We start from the raw sequence: 17,962 nt of genomic DNA, 5'->3' as shown, positions 1-17,962 counted from the left end.
TGACAATTTTTTTCCTCCCCAAAACCTTAAAACAAATCTTGTTAAGTGTTTATTGTTCTTGTTATGCAACATTCACATTGAACGATTGTGGTAGATCAAAACTTATTGTTTTCCTGATTTAAAAACTATGCAACCTGTTCCATAATCAAATAATCATGTTGCACCATATGAAGTCCTACGTGTGTACATATCTGTTAATCGCAAGCCCACACCTGTGTCAACAGATCTGCGAAAAGATAAAAGAAGCTGCCCACGCTATCTTTAATTGGGGGAAAATCGTCCCTTGAATTAACTACAAATGAAGTCCGATACATAATGTATTTGCAAATCAGTCCATACGAAAAATTAAGTTATAAGTATATATATCATCGTGGATTTACCCCAGGGAATCCGATTAACTAAAATAAATATCCGACAACAGGGTTGTGGCACAATCAACATAAACTGTCATTTTAATATAGAAATACTAGTTTCAAGCTCAAACTCTAATATCACATGTAAAAATATTTTTAATTAAGGATCCCAAATTTGGTTGCACCGTTGAGGTGAGTTTATCACTGAAATATATGAAGTTCTATTTTTATATTTATTCCAATGAGGCATCTCTATACATTGCATTGTTTTTTTTTCTCGCTAATTCCGCTTTATTTTTCACTCGATATAAACACAAACTCTTTATACACATGTATACATAGCCGATGTAACTTATCGAAACAGATAGTACTTCGATTATAAATAGTATTACTTAGTTCGTGATCAATCTGCTGCATATTTCAAACACAAGCGCGCAAATTAATTGTGCGTGTGAATTATACATGTACGATACATGTGATGTAAAGGAAATGAGCCTCCGCACCAAACACCACACAATGAAAATAATTAATCGTTAAGATAATTTGTATGTTTATAGTTGAGCTGTCTTATCTTTAAATAGAAATATGCACGTAAATTTTATACATCTAAAAGTGGAGTAAGGGAAGAGCCTTAAATCTCCATTCAGATCGGAATTTTATCTTGTTGTTAATTCTTCGTTACAAGTGTAACTACATGTGTATAAGATTTAAATTTTATTCATATTTCTCGTCTTCAGTTCACTTGGTCAGTATTAGATTTGGATAACATTACTTTGATACCGAAAATGAACTATATATATATATATGTACAAGTATACCACTAGTATATTACATATTGAATAATTCCACTCAGAATCTGTGTAATGTCACTAAAGACGCAATATAGAAACGTGTCTCTTATCAACAGTCAGCTAATTACCATGTGTCCAAATACATGTATTTTATGTAAATTCTGAAAACTTAATTCATTAGGGAATAATAAAGCCCCTGAGTAAGGTTTTAAAAAATTGGGACTAACCCAAGAAAGGTTTACCCTTAATTTAGCGATAAAACATACTTGTATATTATAAAGATTACTATGTAAAAAACTATAAAAAAAAACAGTAACACAAATGTACATATTGACAATTCATCATACAGGTACATGTACATACACGAAGTCCCTTTTAATTTGATACAGGTCAATAACTATACAAATGTAAGAAAAGACATCTTTCACCTCTATACCCCCCGTTACTGGTTCCTCTCTGATACCAATAGACACATGTTCGTTTAAAATAAAATCGATCTAATTATTCCACCGAAACTACACTACGGCTAACGACTATTTTGACGATTCCCTGTTCCCACGGTGGGCGTGGGCAATGGTGGACAATTTGTGTCCACCCTTGGACACGTTCCCACCGGCCCACGGTGGAAACGTGGTTGGTCGCTGTCCACGTTGCCCACGCATTCTGGTGGTTAATTTTAAATCGTGTTTCGTTTTAACAGGAATCGGAGTTAAAAACTCATTCTTATGTAATAATTATTACGGTCCTGTTGTATTATCAGAAGCGTATCTAATTGTATGAACTATCGGTAACAATATTTCATAGGTGTCAATAGAGCTTCTTTATAATTGACAGTCATCAATTACCTGTGGGCGGGATTAAAGCAGAGAAGCGTGAGCATTTGCGAACAAATGGAATAAATTCATGAAATCGTGGTAACCTTTGATAGGTGCCATTTGATCTCTTTAATTGACAGTTAATCAATTAACGGTTCCGGTAGGTTTAAATACAGTGCAGCCCTATCACTTGTCAAAAAAAAATAAATTGTGTTATTGAAGAAGTTTTTGATTTAATGTTAATCAAGTATTACTTGTTGGATTAGAATATATTCAGAAATACTGAATAGTTCAACATAACCTATATGAATTTGGAAACAACAACTAATAAAAAATACTTTAACGACCATGTGATGGAAAAAGTGCACCCTCCTTTTGCTTATAATATTTAAAATTCTTAGAGAATATCAGCTAAGATTGGATGTGCAGTCCCTTTGAAAGATGAATCTATTTACAACAGCATCCCCTTTTACGGCACTGCATTATTTTGCTATGAATTTCTCACGGTGGCTAAAGATGCATATGTCCTATCTCGGACCTTTGATTGACAGGTAATCAATTAAATAAAATGTCAAGGGTGTGGTTTTAAGTAAAGATGCAGTAACGTTGATTGACAGGTAATACATTATAGGAATATTGAGGGTGTGGTTTAAAGTTTTGTGAAATGAAATTGGACAGTTAACCGGCGCGTATTAGCTAACGACACTTACATGCATTACATTTACCTTACAAGACGTATTAGTGTAGGTCATTTAATTATGATTAGAACTTTGTGCACGTGTGTACTACGATTGAGGAGTAATAATAATTATTATTATTAATTTTTTTTTGTCATCAACCGTAAAGAAAATAAACGATATATACGATGAGTGCAACCTTCCGCACAGCAGTGTAAAAAAGATACCAATTAGTTTAATTTATTCTATATATAGTTAGTCGTAAAATTCATACTAGAAAAATTTATTTTTTTCTCAGACTATGTATATCTGGGCGGTTCTAACACTATTTTATAAATGATTTTTAATGGCGAAATTTTGATTCAAAAATATAATTTAGGATGTCCAATACCCTTCTGTGATCATAAAACATTAAATTCGGTTTCTTTTTATTCTTAAATCTAAATATTATTAAACAATTCCTTCTCGTCAGTTAGCAGTTAATCCACCACTTCCTGTATATTGGCTGAGTGTGACACGTTCAGGTATTAAGTAGTGACATTACACGGATAATACTGATTTGACTAATTAAGTTAACGTTGTAAACACATTGATTAATTTTATTTCTAGGTGGCTATGATATGAAAATCACAAATACTTAACAAGATTATTACGTTTAGTAAAAAGAAAAAAAAAATACTTGTATTGAGCATGATTTTACAAGAACATTGAACATTTAATTATTGAAATAAAAATACGATTGCCCCTGTGTCATTCACTTATTTGTATATTCATAAAGTAACAATGGATATTTTGAAAATGAAAGTAATAATGTTTTTGGAATAAAGTTTCAGAAGATTAAAAAAAAAATACGAGATTTCAAAATAAAACACTTAAAAAGAAATCCATTTTCGAAGTGCATTTTGATTAATAACTTGATATGCGATGATTTTCGGTAACTTACTTGTAAATCAATTTTAATTAAAAAGTCTGACTCGTAAAATGAAAAGTTATGATTTAACGTCAACGGTATGGAAAATTTAAAAAAGCATAATTGTACATGTCTATATGTCTCTTAAAGTTACATGTTTTTTGAATGACAGTGTCGAATTTTAAATACTTTCAAGTATTATTACTCTTCTTATTATCTATACAAGTAAGGCACGTTGTTCGTCGATCGATAATTGTTGCAGTGTCAACGAAATGTCAATGTACCTCATACGATGCTTAAAACACAGGGACACACCTTCTGATAAAACGTGAAAGACATTGATTGGTCGACGACATTGCAAAGGCTTTGTCAAATTTGCATGAGAAATTGACCGACTCAAAGCATTCCAATAGTTATTGGTTTAAAATACTTTGTTCTTTTTTTTAGAATTATTACGTAAGAAAACCGTTAGTAAAATGAATAGTTCGCAAGTACTCGATTTTCGTGAACATTTTAATTTACAATTTGTATGCTACTGTTATTATATAATAACGGAACTTTCGTAGTCAAAATTGTCGAACTAAGTGAAGAAAAAAAAAAAGAAACGGTAGAAATACGTCGTTCAATTGTCCATGGTGCGCTAAATCTAAAACAAACTAACTGCAGATTCACCTATCACTATAGTTGGCTAACGTGTGCTCGGATAACACGCGGTTAAATCCGTTGCCATTGGAAAACGCATGAAGTACGCGGTTCAATAATTCCTGATCATATATTATCTTCCAACGATGCTTCCCGCTTTCAAATTTTGTTGAAATGACACGATATCGAAATTTGGTTATTTATAGACCGTTAGTTAAAGTTGAACGTGTCTGCTTCAAATCTGTTCTTTAACTTAGAAAATACAACTGCATAAATAGATTGTCAGTGAAATAAGGAGTTCGCAAATACTCGATTTTCTTGAACATTGTAATTTACAATTCGTAACAATCTGGTGACAGGTCAGGTGTACAGTATTATTACATGATACATGTAGCAACTGGAAATGATAAAATTAAGGCCTTATGAATTTCTTTAAAAATTATATCAGCTTTGGTTTCCGATTAATCCAGGTTTTCATTTTGATGATACTAAATAATGGTGGACTTAAGTACGATGTGGGCCGACAAAAATAGAAAAAAAAAAAAAAAAAAAAAAAAAAAAAAAAAAGAGTTTAAACCATTTAATTCATATAAAAACCTAATTATATTAATTCCTCAGTAAACACCTGGTGGTGTCACAATTTTGGCTTGAGGCCAATTATATGTGAAAGAAAATTGATTTTCACGGTCAAGGTAATGATTGACACATTGTTCTTTTATTTGTAAACCGTTTGAACTCTGTAATAAAATTGTCGATCATGGATTAAATCCAATCAACAAGTTATCACGCATCCACCGGATACCGTGGGCGTAGATACTATACTGTCCACCTGACACGGTGGGCATGTGGACATCTGTCCACCGTGGGCATTAAGGGTGGGCAAATGTGGACAACTTGATTTGTCCACCGTGGGCGAGTGGCATCGTCAAAATGGTCGTTAGCTGAAGTGTAGCGTCTAAATAAAAGAATAGCTTATGAACCATAGAAACAACCAACTTACATCCTAGATGATTATGGTGATTGTGTTTTGTTGTTAACAACTTGAAACATTCGATTTTATAATGCATAGCCAAACTAAAAGGAGTCAAAAATTGCATGTTTTTATAACATGTATATTGTAAAATATAAAACTGCTACGAATTTGCTGCATGCCACTTGTCTGCTTTTTACTAGATAAAAAAGTGAAATAGTTCATAAACCTTTTGTATATTATGTCAAACATGTACATGTAACCATAAAGACTTATTAGCGTCAACTAAGCTGTTTATTATTATATTTTTTTGCGTTATCATGCGAAATTATGCATCTACAACATTAACGCGGAACATCCGCTACAGATTTTGAATACATATTTCGTACTTATACAAGTTACATCTTAACAAAAAAAGATAGCCAGACACATTGTTTCCGGTGCAAGCGAGAGGACAGTGTGAACTTCTTTTATTTTGGTTGTACGACTAGTTTAAAGCAGGGTCTGTTTAATTGATAAATTCGTTCTCGTCCTTTCTGCCAAAATACGTTAAACCATATTATTAAATGGGCAGGCATTTTGATATCGTTATAACTAAACTTGCAAAGTGAGGATATGTAAAGATGTAGGGTGTCCGTACTTCCGTCAGTCTACACTTACGACAACTTATCTGTCATGTAAAGTAGACAATTATAAAGCTACATCGTAATTGTTGAAAAAATTTGACATACATGCATAGGAATATGACATAATCGATGTTGATTTGTCTTTTGAATACAGCGGAAATTTGTTAATGGCGTTTTTGTTAACATAATTGTTGGCATCTATACATCAATTGTCTAACCAAAGTGAAAGAAATGATCGTTCATCCTGACTTTCAATACGCTCTGGTTTAAAGAGTCTGTAGAAACCAATACCCAACATGATAGCCATAAGTCTGTTTAATGATGTAAAGTAGAGGAAATGGAGTGTCAAGGCTAATTTTGTAAAGAGAATGTAGTAAAGTAAGAGGTATATAGTAGAGTTAAGTTGATAAAGTCCGAAAAGTTTTGTTTGTATGAAAAGAAGAAGAGCATCTCTTGAGACAACATGCATCTAAGTGGTGAATAGTGCCAAAGACCATGACCCCTTTTTCATCTTAGATTACATTATAATAATTCTTGTCAAGTTCAGCGTACGAAGCTGGAAAAAATGGGATACACTGGCCATCGATCGATAAAAGTAAAATTAGGAATCTGAGATCTGAAAGTTAAAACTCGGAATAATAAAACCTTCTCTAATATGAATACATGGTGAAATGCATTTTTTGATTTTTGTAGTATCTGAAAGCGCCAAATTGTTAAAATATATGTATAGTATTCGACTCAGCTGTAGTAAAATTTAATGGTTTCGGTCAGAAATGTTATGAGCAAACTTTTAAACGAAAACTGTATTATGACAGCATACAAATTTAATTCCATGAAATGCAATGTACAGAGACCTAAGAATTGTGTGCATGTCATTGTAATTATCTTGTTGTACATTGTCATCAAACTATGATTTATAATAACACCGATATTTATTTTTCATTGTTCTAACAACAATTATGAAATAGTATTGTATTGATACTCAGAGTAAATGATTATAAATCAGCAAAAGAAGTACTGCAACATCAGCTGTGTGCTATTTCAAAAACGTCAAAACCCCAAAACATGATAAAGACGATCTACATACACAATGAAACGAACCAAATAAAAAAGGCTTCATATAAAAACTGAACATGAGGAAAAACCAGATGTCACACAAAAATGAAACAGCCAGCAATTTGAACTACCATAACTAAACTGGAGTGACACAATTTTTTCTGAATATTTCAATGGAAGAGAAATGTACATCTGTAATTTCAACGTCCACGCACGATCGTAGTGGAATTTATCATGGTAATTGGGAAAATACGGTAGTAAATTATATGCAACAAACTGATTAATATTTCGTCACTATATAAAATGATGATTACAGTTTATTAGAGGAGTAATGGATACGCATACTATGTACTGCAATACTTTATGGATGCAATGACAACATCAAAAGTATAGGAAACCTTTCAAGCCAATATAACAATAGCATAGATGTGATGAATTTATTTGACAAAAATCCAAGACGGGAAAGGAGTCATGGCCATCGCCACTATACGTCACCTAAGTTACATGATGTCTCCATAGATGGTCTCCTTTCTTTCATACAAAAACCTCTTGGACTTCATCACATTAGAACCAAACTGTATTCTGTACCTGTCACTGTACTACACTCCTTTTACAAAACAAGTCTTGACACTCCTGTTTCTGACCCCACCTTATCATTATACAGACTTGTTGCCATCATTTTGGATATTGGTTTCCACAGACTCTTTAAACCAGTTTGTGTGAAAAGTCAAGATGAAGAAAAACGATAATTTCTCCAACTACCGTTTGTCAACAAAGGTATAGATGCAATTAATTTGGCTAACATCCTCCATCACAAAAACGTCACCAACAAAATTCCCCCATATTTCAAAGACAAATCCATACCAAATATTTCATATTCCTATACGTCACCCATTGCATCCAAAATTTTCAATTATAAAAGGCTATTACAGAACCTCGAGATTGAGTACTTCAAGGCTAAACCACCTGACTGTTCTTGCAAAAACTCTCCATTCAATTATGGTCCTTCTGGTCACATCGTTACGGGAGATTTGACCATCATCGAAAACGAATCTCCTAGCGTAATATCCTTTCTAAAGGTCTCAAGTTCCGTGAATTACGCTCCATAAATTGGAATTATAACTTTAAAGTTCTTATGGATGCCGTCGAGGACTATGCAAGAAAATGGATAAAACGAGAACAAGAAGACATTGATTCTCTGTCAGAGTGGTTAAAGGCCGTGGCTCTTTAATTTCGAAACGAATGAAAGTTTCAAGTAGGTCAACGAGTGCCAAAGCTACATCAGTTTTCAAAGACACCGATGTAGCAAAAACATTGTCTTCTATACATGACAAATATGTTGTCGTACCAGCAGACAAAGCCCAAAACAACATTGTTTTGTCTGCAAAACGTTTTACATTAAATGTTTATTATCAAAAGGTAGACGTAGAAAATAATAGCAGTGATAAGACCTATACAGCTACCAGACTCTCCAAAGAAGATATTGTGGAAAATCATAAATCTGTGTTATCCTCTTTTGGTCTCTCTACCAAGGACGATGATTGCGATTTACCGTCTATGTACTGGATTCCTAAACTCCACAAGAATCTATACAAACAACGTTTTATTGCTGGATCTGCAAAATGTACCACCAAACCTCTTTCAAAACGTTTAACTTCTATACTCACAACTGTCAAAGAGGGTCTGCAGTCCTACCACAACACTTATTACTCCCGTAGTGGTATTAAGTCAATGTAGATTCTGACAAATTCGAATGATCTTTTGGAGACAATCAGTTCAAGACTATTATCTGAATATAATAACATTAAAACCTATCATTTTTTCAACAATGTATACTTCTATCCCCACTACTCAATTAAACTCCGGAGTTAACATTATATATAGTTATTTCTTCAAAAAAAGATGATACACCTAGATACAAATATATAGTTCTTGGTAGAGATTCCACTTACTTTGTAAGAAACAACTCCAAATTATCTTCCAAATAAACTAAGGGAGGTGTTTACAAAGTAAGGGAAGTTTTTAATCGACAACATATTTGTACAATGTGGTGGACGTGTTTTTCAACAAACGGTCGGAACTCCAATGGGAACAAATCGTGCTCCTTTACTTGCTGACCTATTCCTCCACTCTTATGATGCTGATTTTATAACTGATTTGAGCCGAAAAAAAATACCGTTTGGCTAGATCCTTTAATCTCAGTTTCCGCTATATAGATGACGTATTATCTTTAAACAATCCTAATTTCGGGGATTTGATACATCACATCTACCCCAAAGAACTTGAGTTAAAGGATACTACAGACACTGTAAGGTTAGCCTCATATCTTGACCTACACTTCAAAATTGATGGTAAAGGTGAACTATTGACCAAATTTTACGACAAACGTGATGACTTTTCATTCAGAATTATCAACTTTCCTTTCATCTGTGGCAACATCCCTTCAGCACCTGCGTATGGAGTGTTCATATCACAACTCATACGTTATGTCAGAGCTTGCTGAAACTACGCAGACTTTTTGTATCACGCTAAAACTCTAACAAATAGGCTTTTGGAACAGGGTTATGTTGCTACAAGATTGAAGTCATCACTACCGAAGTTTTTTGGTCGTCATAATGAACTCGTGTATCCATCTGCACCATGAAAACTGATTTATTCAACGGGTCATAGTTTACTTTTCATCGTTTGTATACCCAGGATTTGACTTTTTATGAGCAACTCGGCTGGCGTTTCTAGAAAAGCAGATGCACCTGATCCATGCTCCAAGTTTTTATTGGAGTCCGAGTTGCTCATTTGCTTTTGTTACTTTGTATGTATGATTTTAGTTACTTTATGGTCTTTGTTGTGTATGTCTGTTTTACATGTCTGGGCTTTGTCCCTGGATTGCATTCTTTTGATTATCGCTATAACATTGGTTCCATTGATTACTGTTTGATACTTATTCTGAAAATGGTAATTCTTTTTATTTTAAATTCTTGTTAATTTACTGTATTCTGATTGGTTCATTACTAAGGAAATATTTGGGTCTATCATATGGTTCAGGGGATGGTCGTTTTTGTTTTTGTTTTTTGTTTTTGTTTTATTTTGTTTTGTATCTATTACCTTCTCATGAATACCGTCAACTAGTCACAATAACATTAAGTATGAATTCAAAATTGAGTCAATTATGCGTTTGAAGGAATACATATGGGCAAAATTGACATTCCGACAATCAGAATTTGAAAGATTTTCAAAACAAACATTAAAAGGAAAACTCAAACATTTCGTTGCTTTTTTGAAACAAAAGTGCTTTGTTACTATAAGTAGAAATACAAACAAATTAATACTATTAGCAACTCATAAAACTTATATTAAAACTAATAGCAACAAATCGATAAAGCCTTTATGATATTTACAGACCAAAGATTTTTGAGAGACTTTGCCTTTGAAAATAAATTAATTTACACTTTTCTCCATATCTAGTTAAAACGAATATGTTCATGACTCAAAAAATAGATACTTTAGGTGACAGACGTCAAACAAGAAGTTTGGCTCAACGCCACTAATTCTATCTCACCTATTTTGTTTTAATCAACGATTCGAAAATATAGTTCACGCTTCAAAATATATTAAAATATAAATTCAAAAGTATATAAGAAAAAAAAAAAAAAAAAACAAATATATATATTCATTTGTATGTACCTGATAATCTATATATTTTTTTCAATTTTCAATTTATGCACTGTTACTGCAATGCCGGTAAAAATCAATTAAAATAATATTGACATTATATATTGATGAGTTATCAATCTCACAACAGGTTCAGAGTTTGAATGGACCTTTAGACTTAATTCAGTATGTGAATATTCATAATTGCATCAGCATTTAATATTGATATGTAGACCAGGAAGAGTTTGGTTCCTATCGATGAAACGACCAACACTGTCTGGTAAATTCAAAGCCTTTATATGCACATCTTTCCTGAATCATGACAAATGACAATACCCATTGGATCATGCAGTACAGCAAATGAAGTGTTAAAATTCGAAAACGTCATGTACATATTCATGAAAAGTTTACGATGCGATATGAATACTTACCCTCCTTCCAAAAGCCTGCCATAAGTTGTGAATGAACAGAATGTAAGAAAAAATAAAAGCATTGTTGATATCAAAACCATAATCAACTTCACCGGATTAATTCACATTTGAATTCTGTTGTATGAATCCAATTCAAATTTAAATGTAAGAGCCTGAAAATATAATATATCTTATATAGTTGATAATATATATGGTTTTCACGGAATACTATGAAGTTCAAACAAAATATCAAATAAAAACAGCATTTAAAGATTATACAAAATGAAAACGACAGTAAGATAGAGAAGAGAAATTCTCTTTTATAACTTTTTTGATGGTGTATGATTAATGAGACAAATGTTAACGTCTATTCTGTGTTAAAAGGAAAGAACCAGATTGTTTGTGTCCCATTCATTTAATTTTAATGTTTTTTTTCTTTTTGGTTTAATAAGAGCTTACTATATGTATATATAAGAAAGTATGATTAAGTTACATGCCTTTCTGTCTAATCATCCATATCTGCTAATACGTCTGCCACATTGCAGTTGCAGCGTCTACTGCTTATGTGGTCGATTCAAATATTTCTAATTAACATTATGATAGTATTTGGAATAGGGCACGATTTCAAGGGATTTCTTAAGCAATCAATACTTGCTTTATTATCGACGTTAGAGAACTTTAAAAACAACCTGCTCCGTCATTCAGTGAACACACATCAAAAGACTTGGAATGGAACTACCACATAACTTTAAATGTAATTGGTAAACACAAAGTACTTTAATATTGAAATAAAATAGCAATTAAGACAGGTACACGTCTGTTCGGTAATTTTGTTCTAACCCCTAATAAAGACAACTTTTAAAAGATCATAGTAACGTTCAAGGTATTCATGTTTTAAAACGCAGAGATTATTTTGACAAAAACAACTAAAACAACAACATATTTTTTAACACCAAATACTCACGACGACCAGTCAATTTAAATGTACAAACTTAACTTAAAGACAAAAGAATATCTGACGTTCGAATATCAAGGCTCTTAAGGCTTTCAAGTTCACTGCAATCGGATAGAAAATGGCGTGATACTCATCGTTAGCATCTTATATTTACATTGTGTACTTGATGTCATGAAATATGTCATTATGACATGAACGTACGTCACTATTACAAATTAAGACTTTTTAAACGCTAATAGCTCACTTTAACTTAAATGCATTTACAAAATGAAAACTTTTCAGAGATTAAATACAAGTATATGTATTCCAATCTTACTTTATATATGTTATAAGACAATATAAGACACACCGATTGAAGGAAAATATCAATGGATAATTATCATATACTTTCGGGGAAATCCCTTGTTTTGGCTTTCTCTGTTTTGCTTTGCATATTACTGTGAAACATCTTGTTGGTGTCGTTTAACAGTTATGTTGGGAGGCTTTGTTTGGCATAAATTCATTTTTGTTACAAACAGTAGAGCTATCTCTGAATCGTTGATACGACCTAAAAAGACCATGTTATAAATGAAACAAGTCATAAACTGGTGCTAGTTACAATGAAACACAATGTTCACATTTGATTAAAATTTCTTCGGGGAAAATTTTATTGATGCATGTCACAACAAATCAATATTATACAACGTCTCAGAATGTGACGACTCTATTCGCTACACTGCTCCATCGGATCAAATTGATACAGGGAAGATATGTAAACGTATAGAAAGGTCTAAAAAATTCCTAACGATGTTAGAACTGTCAATTTGCGATGCAATTTTTTGGTCATTCCCTCCGCGGGACTCGAACTCGTACCGCTGTGACACCGAACCACCTATGATTGCTTTCAGACAGCCAGACAGTTTGCGTAGTCTACTTGTGAGGGCTGAAATATCTAAGCCCAACTTGACTCCAGGCAAGAGTCGCTCCTCTGGTGACAAAAGGTGTAAATGTTGCAACCAAATGCACCACTCGTCATCATTCACCAGCAAAGTCACGGGGAAACGCTACAAAATATTTTGCAACGTGCACTGCAAGAGTGCTAATGTAATATATTTGCTCCACTGTCCCATTTGTGGCCTTCAATATGTTGGTAAATCTAAACAGCCTTTTCACAAGAGCCTGAACGGACACAGGAGCGACCTAACAAAAAAGCCTTTACTCCCAGTGCGTCAACACTTTAGATTACCTAACCACTGCCTCGATAATTTCAACAAAATGAAAATCTTCATCTTGGAACAAAATACGATCTGGAGCGATCTACAGAGAGTGAAGCGGAAGGCATTTTGGATAAAAGAACTCCGTGTTTTACACCCACACGGAATTAACAAAAAACATTAAGTTCTTCCTATTTTGTATAGTTTCTTGTAGCAGTGTTTGTAAATATTTTTTTGTTTTTATAGGTCAGTATTCAAGATCAACACACAACGTGTGTCTATAGCACAATGTTCAAGATCTTTGTTACTGTCAGTAAAAAAAAATTATACGTCACAGGTATTCACCTGATTAGGTAGTGAGTTGTGTTCACAGACCATTTACTTTCGTACACACTCAGTCTATTTAAGGCACTGAAGAAGGTCAATTGTTGACTGAAAATTTTGCCCATTATATACTTTATTATAGTGTGTTAACATCTTTATCGGTATTGTTGTACAATCCTTTAGACTTATATAATTATTTTTGTTTGTGCTGCATCATCATAACTGGACGATCCGATACCCATTAAGTTTGCTGGTTGGCAGATTCCTTTAGACTTTATATATATATATATGTCTGTGTGTGTGTGAAGGTATCATCAGAGAGACAAATTTGACAAAAAATACTTAATGTTTTTGACATAAATGAAAATATGTAGCGTTACCTCACTAAAATGTTTCGTTAATCAAACTTAAGACGACACTCGTCGTCTCTGTATAACAAGAATAGAAGTGGTGTATATGTCTTAGCACTTTATGATAAGTGACATATTGATGGCTCTTAATGTCATCAATGTAACGTTCTTCGAAGATATAGACCGTAATTGTGCTTTTGAAAACTTTGTTTGTGTATCTCATCCTTTTCAAACATAAATGTTGTAAGAATAATATTTCAAGTAAAAAGAAAAAAAAACACTTTCTTGATACAAATGTACTAGTCAAGGCTTGACTATATGTGCGGCTATCTTTTTACACAGAAAGGATTTCATATATCGTGTGCTATTTACATGGTCTATTCTGACATTTTACTGCTCCCGACCATATGGATATTTTGAACTTAATGTTTTTCTTTAGAACTTTTCTATTTATTTCTATATAAATAATAAGTTCATACCTAAAAAATTAAAATTCTATCAAATTAATCGCGACTGAGCTGTACATGTATATCCACATATATAACAGTATTGGACCTCCCGTCTCCCGATAGAAAACAATCTCTCATACTTTATGTTTTGCAAATGAAATCTTCTGTAGATTGAGGTTATTTGTTAGCATATTTTATTTATAATAAAATATAAACATAATTCATTAAAAACTAGTGTCCCCAATAGTCCAATCCAAAATAATAATCCTACCACATACTTTTCCCATCCCAACTTCCCATTCACAATTCCCCATGTACCATATGATGGGTTGTTTACCCCATTCAAGCAATGTAGAAATATCTATTAGTGTGTATTCGGTTTTATATATTTATGTTTGTTGTACAATATACTAGACAGAACGAATAGACTAGTAGTCTGGACCTGTTTCTGTCTATAGGGGTTCACCTTCTCTCTTACTTCATTATAGGAAATCAACATTTGAACAAAGTCTCACTCCACCAATGTAACGATGGAAATGTATATAAACAGAATTTATACTTTGCAAACCCTCTCCTGACACATTGTTTTACCCCCAGAGTACATTTGAACACTTCTTTTGCCAAGTGTTGATATTTTGAAAGCATCAGATGAAATTATCACTGTCTTGAAATAAGTCATACCATCTTGAATATCTACGAAGCAATAAATTTTAACTACTGCATCTATAAATATTTACATTAATTCGATAAAACAAAAAGGGTTATTGAGTCACATTTCCTTTAAGGTCAAAGTTTTAATTTATGTATCGTAACTTTTCTTAAGTCAACAAACTATATGTTTTTACAATTAACGGTGTTGACTTTACCACTTAGGTAACAAGTTAATAAGTTGGGTTCGGTGCAAAGCGAATACAATTTATATGGCTTAAAGATTTCCCTCCGCAATTACGGAGCAAAGAAATACTTATCAGTAATATTAAATAAACGGCGATTAGATAAATTAACTTTTTACCTGTATCTCTTTGTGCATTCGGTTTGATATTGATGTTTGATACTTACATTTGTGTTATATGATTTAGAACCAGGAAGAGCAAACATAGGTTAATAAGATATACGCACTGAATTGAAATACAAAACAGTTATTCAAATTAACAACCAATCCCGTACATTAGTATACGTCATAAACATATTGTAGTTTATGTAAATGCTTTATATCAGGAGTATAATATATTCCGTTAACTTCCTCATTCCATTAATTATCACCTATAAATCTATTAACACACAAACACCTCGTATATTAAACACAAAAGTTGTTATTTAAACACACATAAGCAAACTCTTAGCAGTGATGTAAGATTCTTAAATCCACAAGATTTTGATCTTTATTGTATTGAACTGTACAAATGTTTAATCACATGCACCAGGTTGGATTTCGAACAGGTAATTTATCACTAAAATTATTCAATAAGTAAAGACATCGATTTCAAGAAAAGGAAGGACCACTGTAGAACATTTTGCATTGATACATCAAAAATCAGTTGAACTCATGAAGGTGCAACCTAGTGGAAACACAGTGCAATTTAAATTTGCAAAAAACTCATTTGCAAATCTTGCGCCGCTTTTTATTTAGTCAACTTGGTCATGTTATTTACAGTTGTTTTAAGACCATAACATTTCAAGAAAAGACAATTTTATATCCTTATGTAATCGTAATTAACCAAGTTAAACCGCATCAGTCATGACAGTAGTCATTCCGTTAGCAGACACCGCACGAACAACAACATATCCGGTCTGGGGTTTAACAAATTTATTCTTTGGCGTTAGGGCAAAGTCTAAGATAGTGTTTTTCGTTTCTTGCCACTGTATGATATCCGCATTACCCAAAGTAGTTCCAGCAGATACTTCCTAATATATTGGTTCTGTTGTCCAAAGTGATTTTTCCATGATGCTGTAAGGGTACAGCCGTAAATAAAAACTATCTATTATATGTTTTGTATCACTTTGCATCAAAGTAGTGGTTAATTTTGTTTTAAACTTTTTCTGTGGATAGTGTAATTATATATAAATCAGCTACTAATTTCTGTTTCTTTTTGCTATTTTTATGAGTAAAACAACAGTCCACATTATTTTAATCGAAATTCATCTTATTTTTACCAGAAATAAACAAGTAATTAAATATACGAAATATAAACAAAAATGAAAATGGCGATTGAAACTTTTATAACAATGTTTAAAAGGCTTGTAATATAAGAAAAACTTTCATAACTGAGTTACACGCAATAACGATGATTTATTGCAAAAATGATACACTATGATGTTCATTAGGAGTTTGAGTTAAATTGAAAAAATATTAAGCCGGAAATTTAAACGCAATGTTGTGTGTGATTTGTAGTTTTTTTATATATCACTGTTACAAAAACTAAACAATTGTATTTTTGCATAATAACTATTTCCTTTTGTGATTTTTTGTTTTTTGTTTTTTGTTTGTTTTCTGTTTTGTTTTGAGAAGTTATATAATTACCTGTAAGTTTTGGTGGTGTGGAAGAGACAACCAACGCATATATGACAGGAACATTTTATTAACAGCTTGAACATTGGCAGTATACTTTCCAGTTGTTATATCAAATCCATGGATAAAACAATACGATGTATCCTGCTCTTCTGTAGTCAGTGATTTTGTAAAGTGGCTTGATCCTGAGACTTAAAATTAATCTGAAATTATAATGCATGGAATTAGGTTGATATGGTATAGAAAACTTAAAGGCCTTGCTCGATTAAGATATCAAGAATATATGATACTCTGTTGTTGAGAAATCCTTACGAAAGTTTTCCCATTCTCTCCTTTTATGTCTCCCTGAATATACGAATGTTTAAAATCAGATCAAAGTTTGTTTTGACTTTAAAACATATACCTTTCTCTATTCACTGAATAGACAGATATATCAGTAAGTAGCAAATAAACATATCTCAATCTATGAATGACAAAGTGCCATAGCACCTCTACGCGAACTATTTCATAGCGTGAGACATACCAAATTTCATTTAACTATATCCGAGTTCTCTGCAAATTTGCAATGACAAGAGGCATTAGTTGTTTTGGGAAAATAACATATTGTGTCTTCATAGAAAAAACAACACAATAAATCCCTTCAATCAATAGTTTTTCAATGTGTTTCTCTTTTAGAGGTAAAGTTCGTAAATATGCTCCAATGAAATTCAGTGGCTGAAAATTCCTGCAATATATATGATTACATATAATGTATAAAAAAAACAATACAAACAAATCATGAAATTCACTTAGTGCTTCCCTTACACAATATTCAGCGGATGAACACTTTTTTCTAGTACTCACTACGTAAAACAGCGACTGAATTTAGGTGCTCTAGTTTCCTGTCATCCCTAACGAGAGCATGATGGACAGACAGACAGACGGACAGGATGACAAATAACATATTTCCCCACCAAGTAGAGAAGGCATTACGATTTTTTTATCATTTCAGAATTTAGCTAATTTGTTGGGTAAAAACAGCAGAAGAACTATGGTACATTAACACCATAACGTTAAAACAAACCAAACCAAAAGTTCACGTTTCTATGCAATTCATCGTTCTTTGTAAATGGAATCGCAACTTTGAGAGTGTTTTCTGTAATTAAAATATAATTAAAGTTATTAGCCGGAGCATTTGTTGCGTTATACTAATATTATTTTTCCCACTGTCATATATTTTGAAGAAGCAAATATCTAGATGCATAATTGTCGTTTTCGAGCTTGTTACAAAAAGTAGCCCCTCTT

At 32.6% G+C, this 17,962-nt stretch overlaps 1 protein-coding gene across 1 annotated transcript in view; it reads right to left on the bottom strand.

Annotated features, from left to right (window-relative positions):
* The window catches only part of LOC148610365 (uncharacterized), a 59,170-nt gene extending 43,885 nt beyond the window's left edge, over positions 1-15,285 (bottom strand). Inside the window, exons 1-2 of the mRNA XM_088542890.1 lie at positions 15,182-15,285; positions 10,920-11,071 (exon numbers count right to left, since the gene is read on the bottom strand). Coding sequence (XP_088399016.1) covers positions 10,920-10,999 — 80 coding nt within the window. The 5' untranslated portion in view covers positions 11,000-11,071; positions 15,182-15,285. The remainder of the gene's footprint in view (positions 1-10,919; positions 11,072-15,181) is intronic.
* Positions 15,286-17,962: the final 2,677 nt, after the last annotated feature.

This window comes from Perna viridis, chromosome 8, assembly GCF_037379345.1.
Source record: "Perna viridis isolate PV_CMFRI_1.1 ecotype Kerala chromosome 8, ASM3737934v1, whole genome shotgun sequence".
Taxonomy (NCBI): domain Eukaryota; kingdom Metazoa; phylum Mollusca; class Bivalvia; order Mytilida; family Mytilidae; genus Perna; species Perna viridis.
The sequence above is the reverse complement of the archived record's forward strand: the minus strand, read 5'-3'. Positions and strand labels throughout refer to the sequence as shown.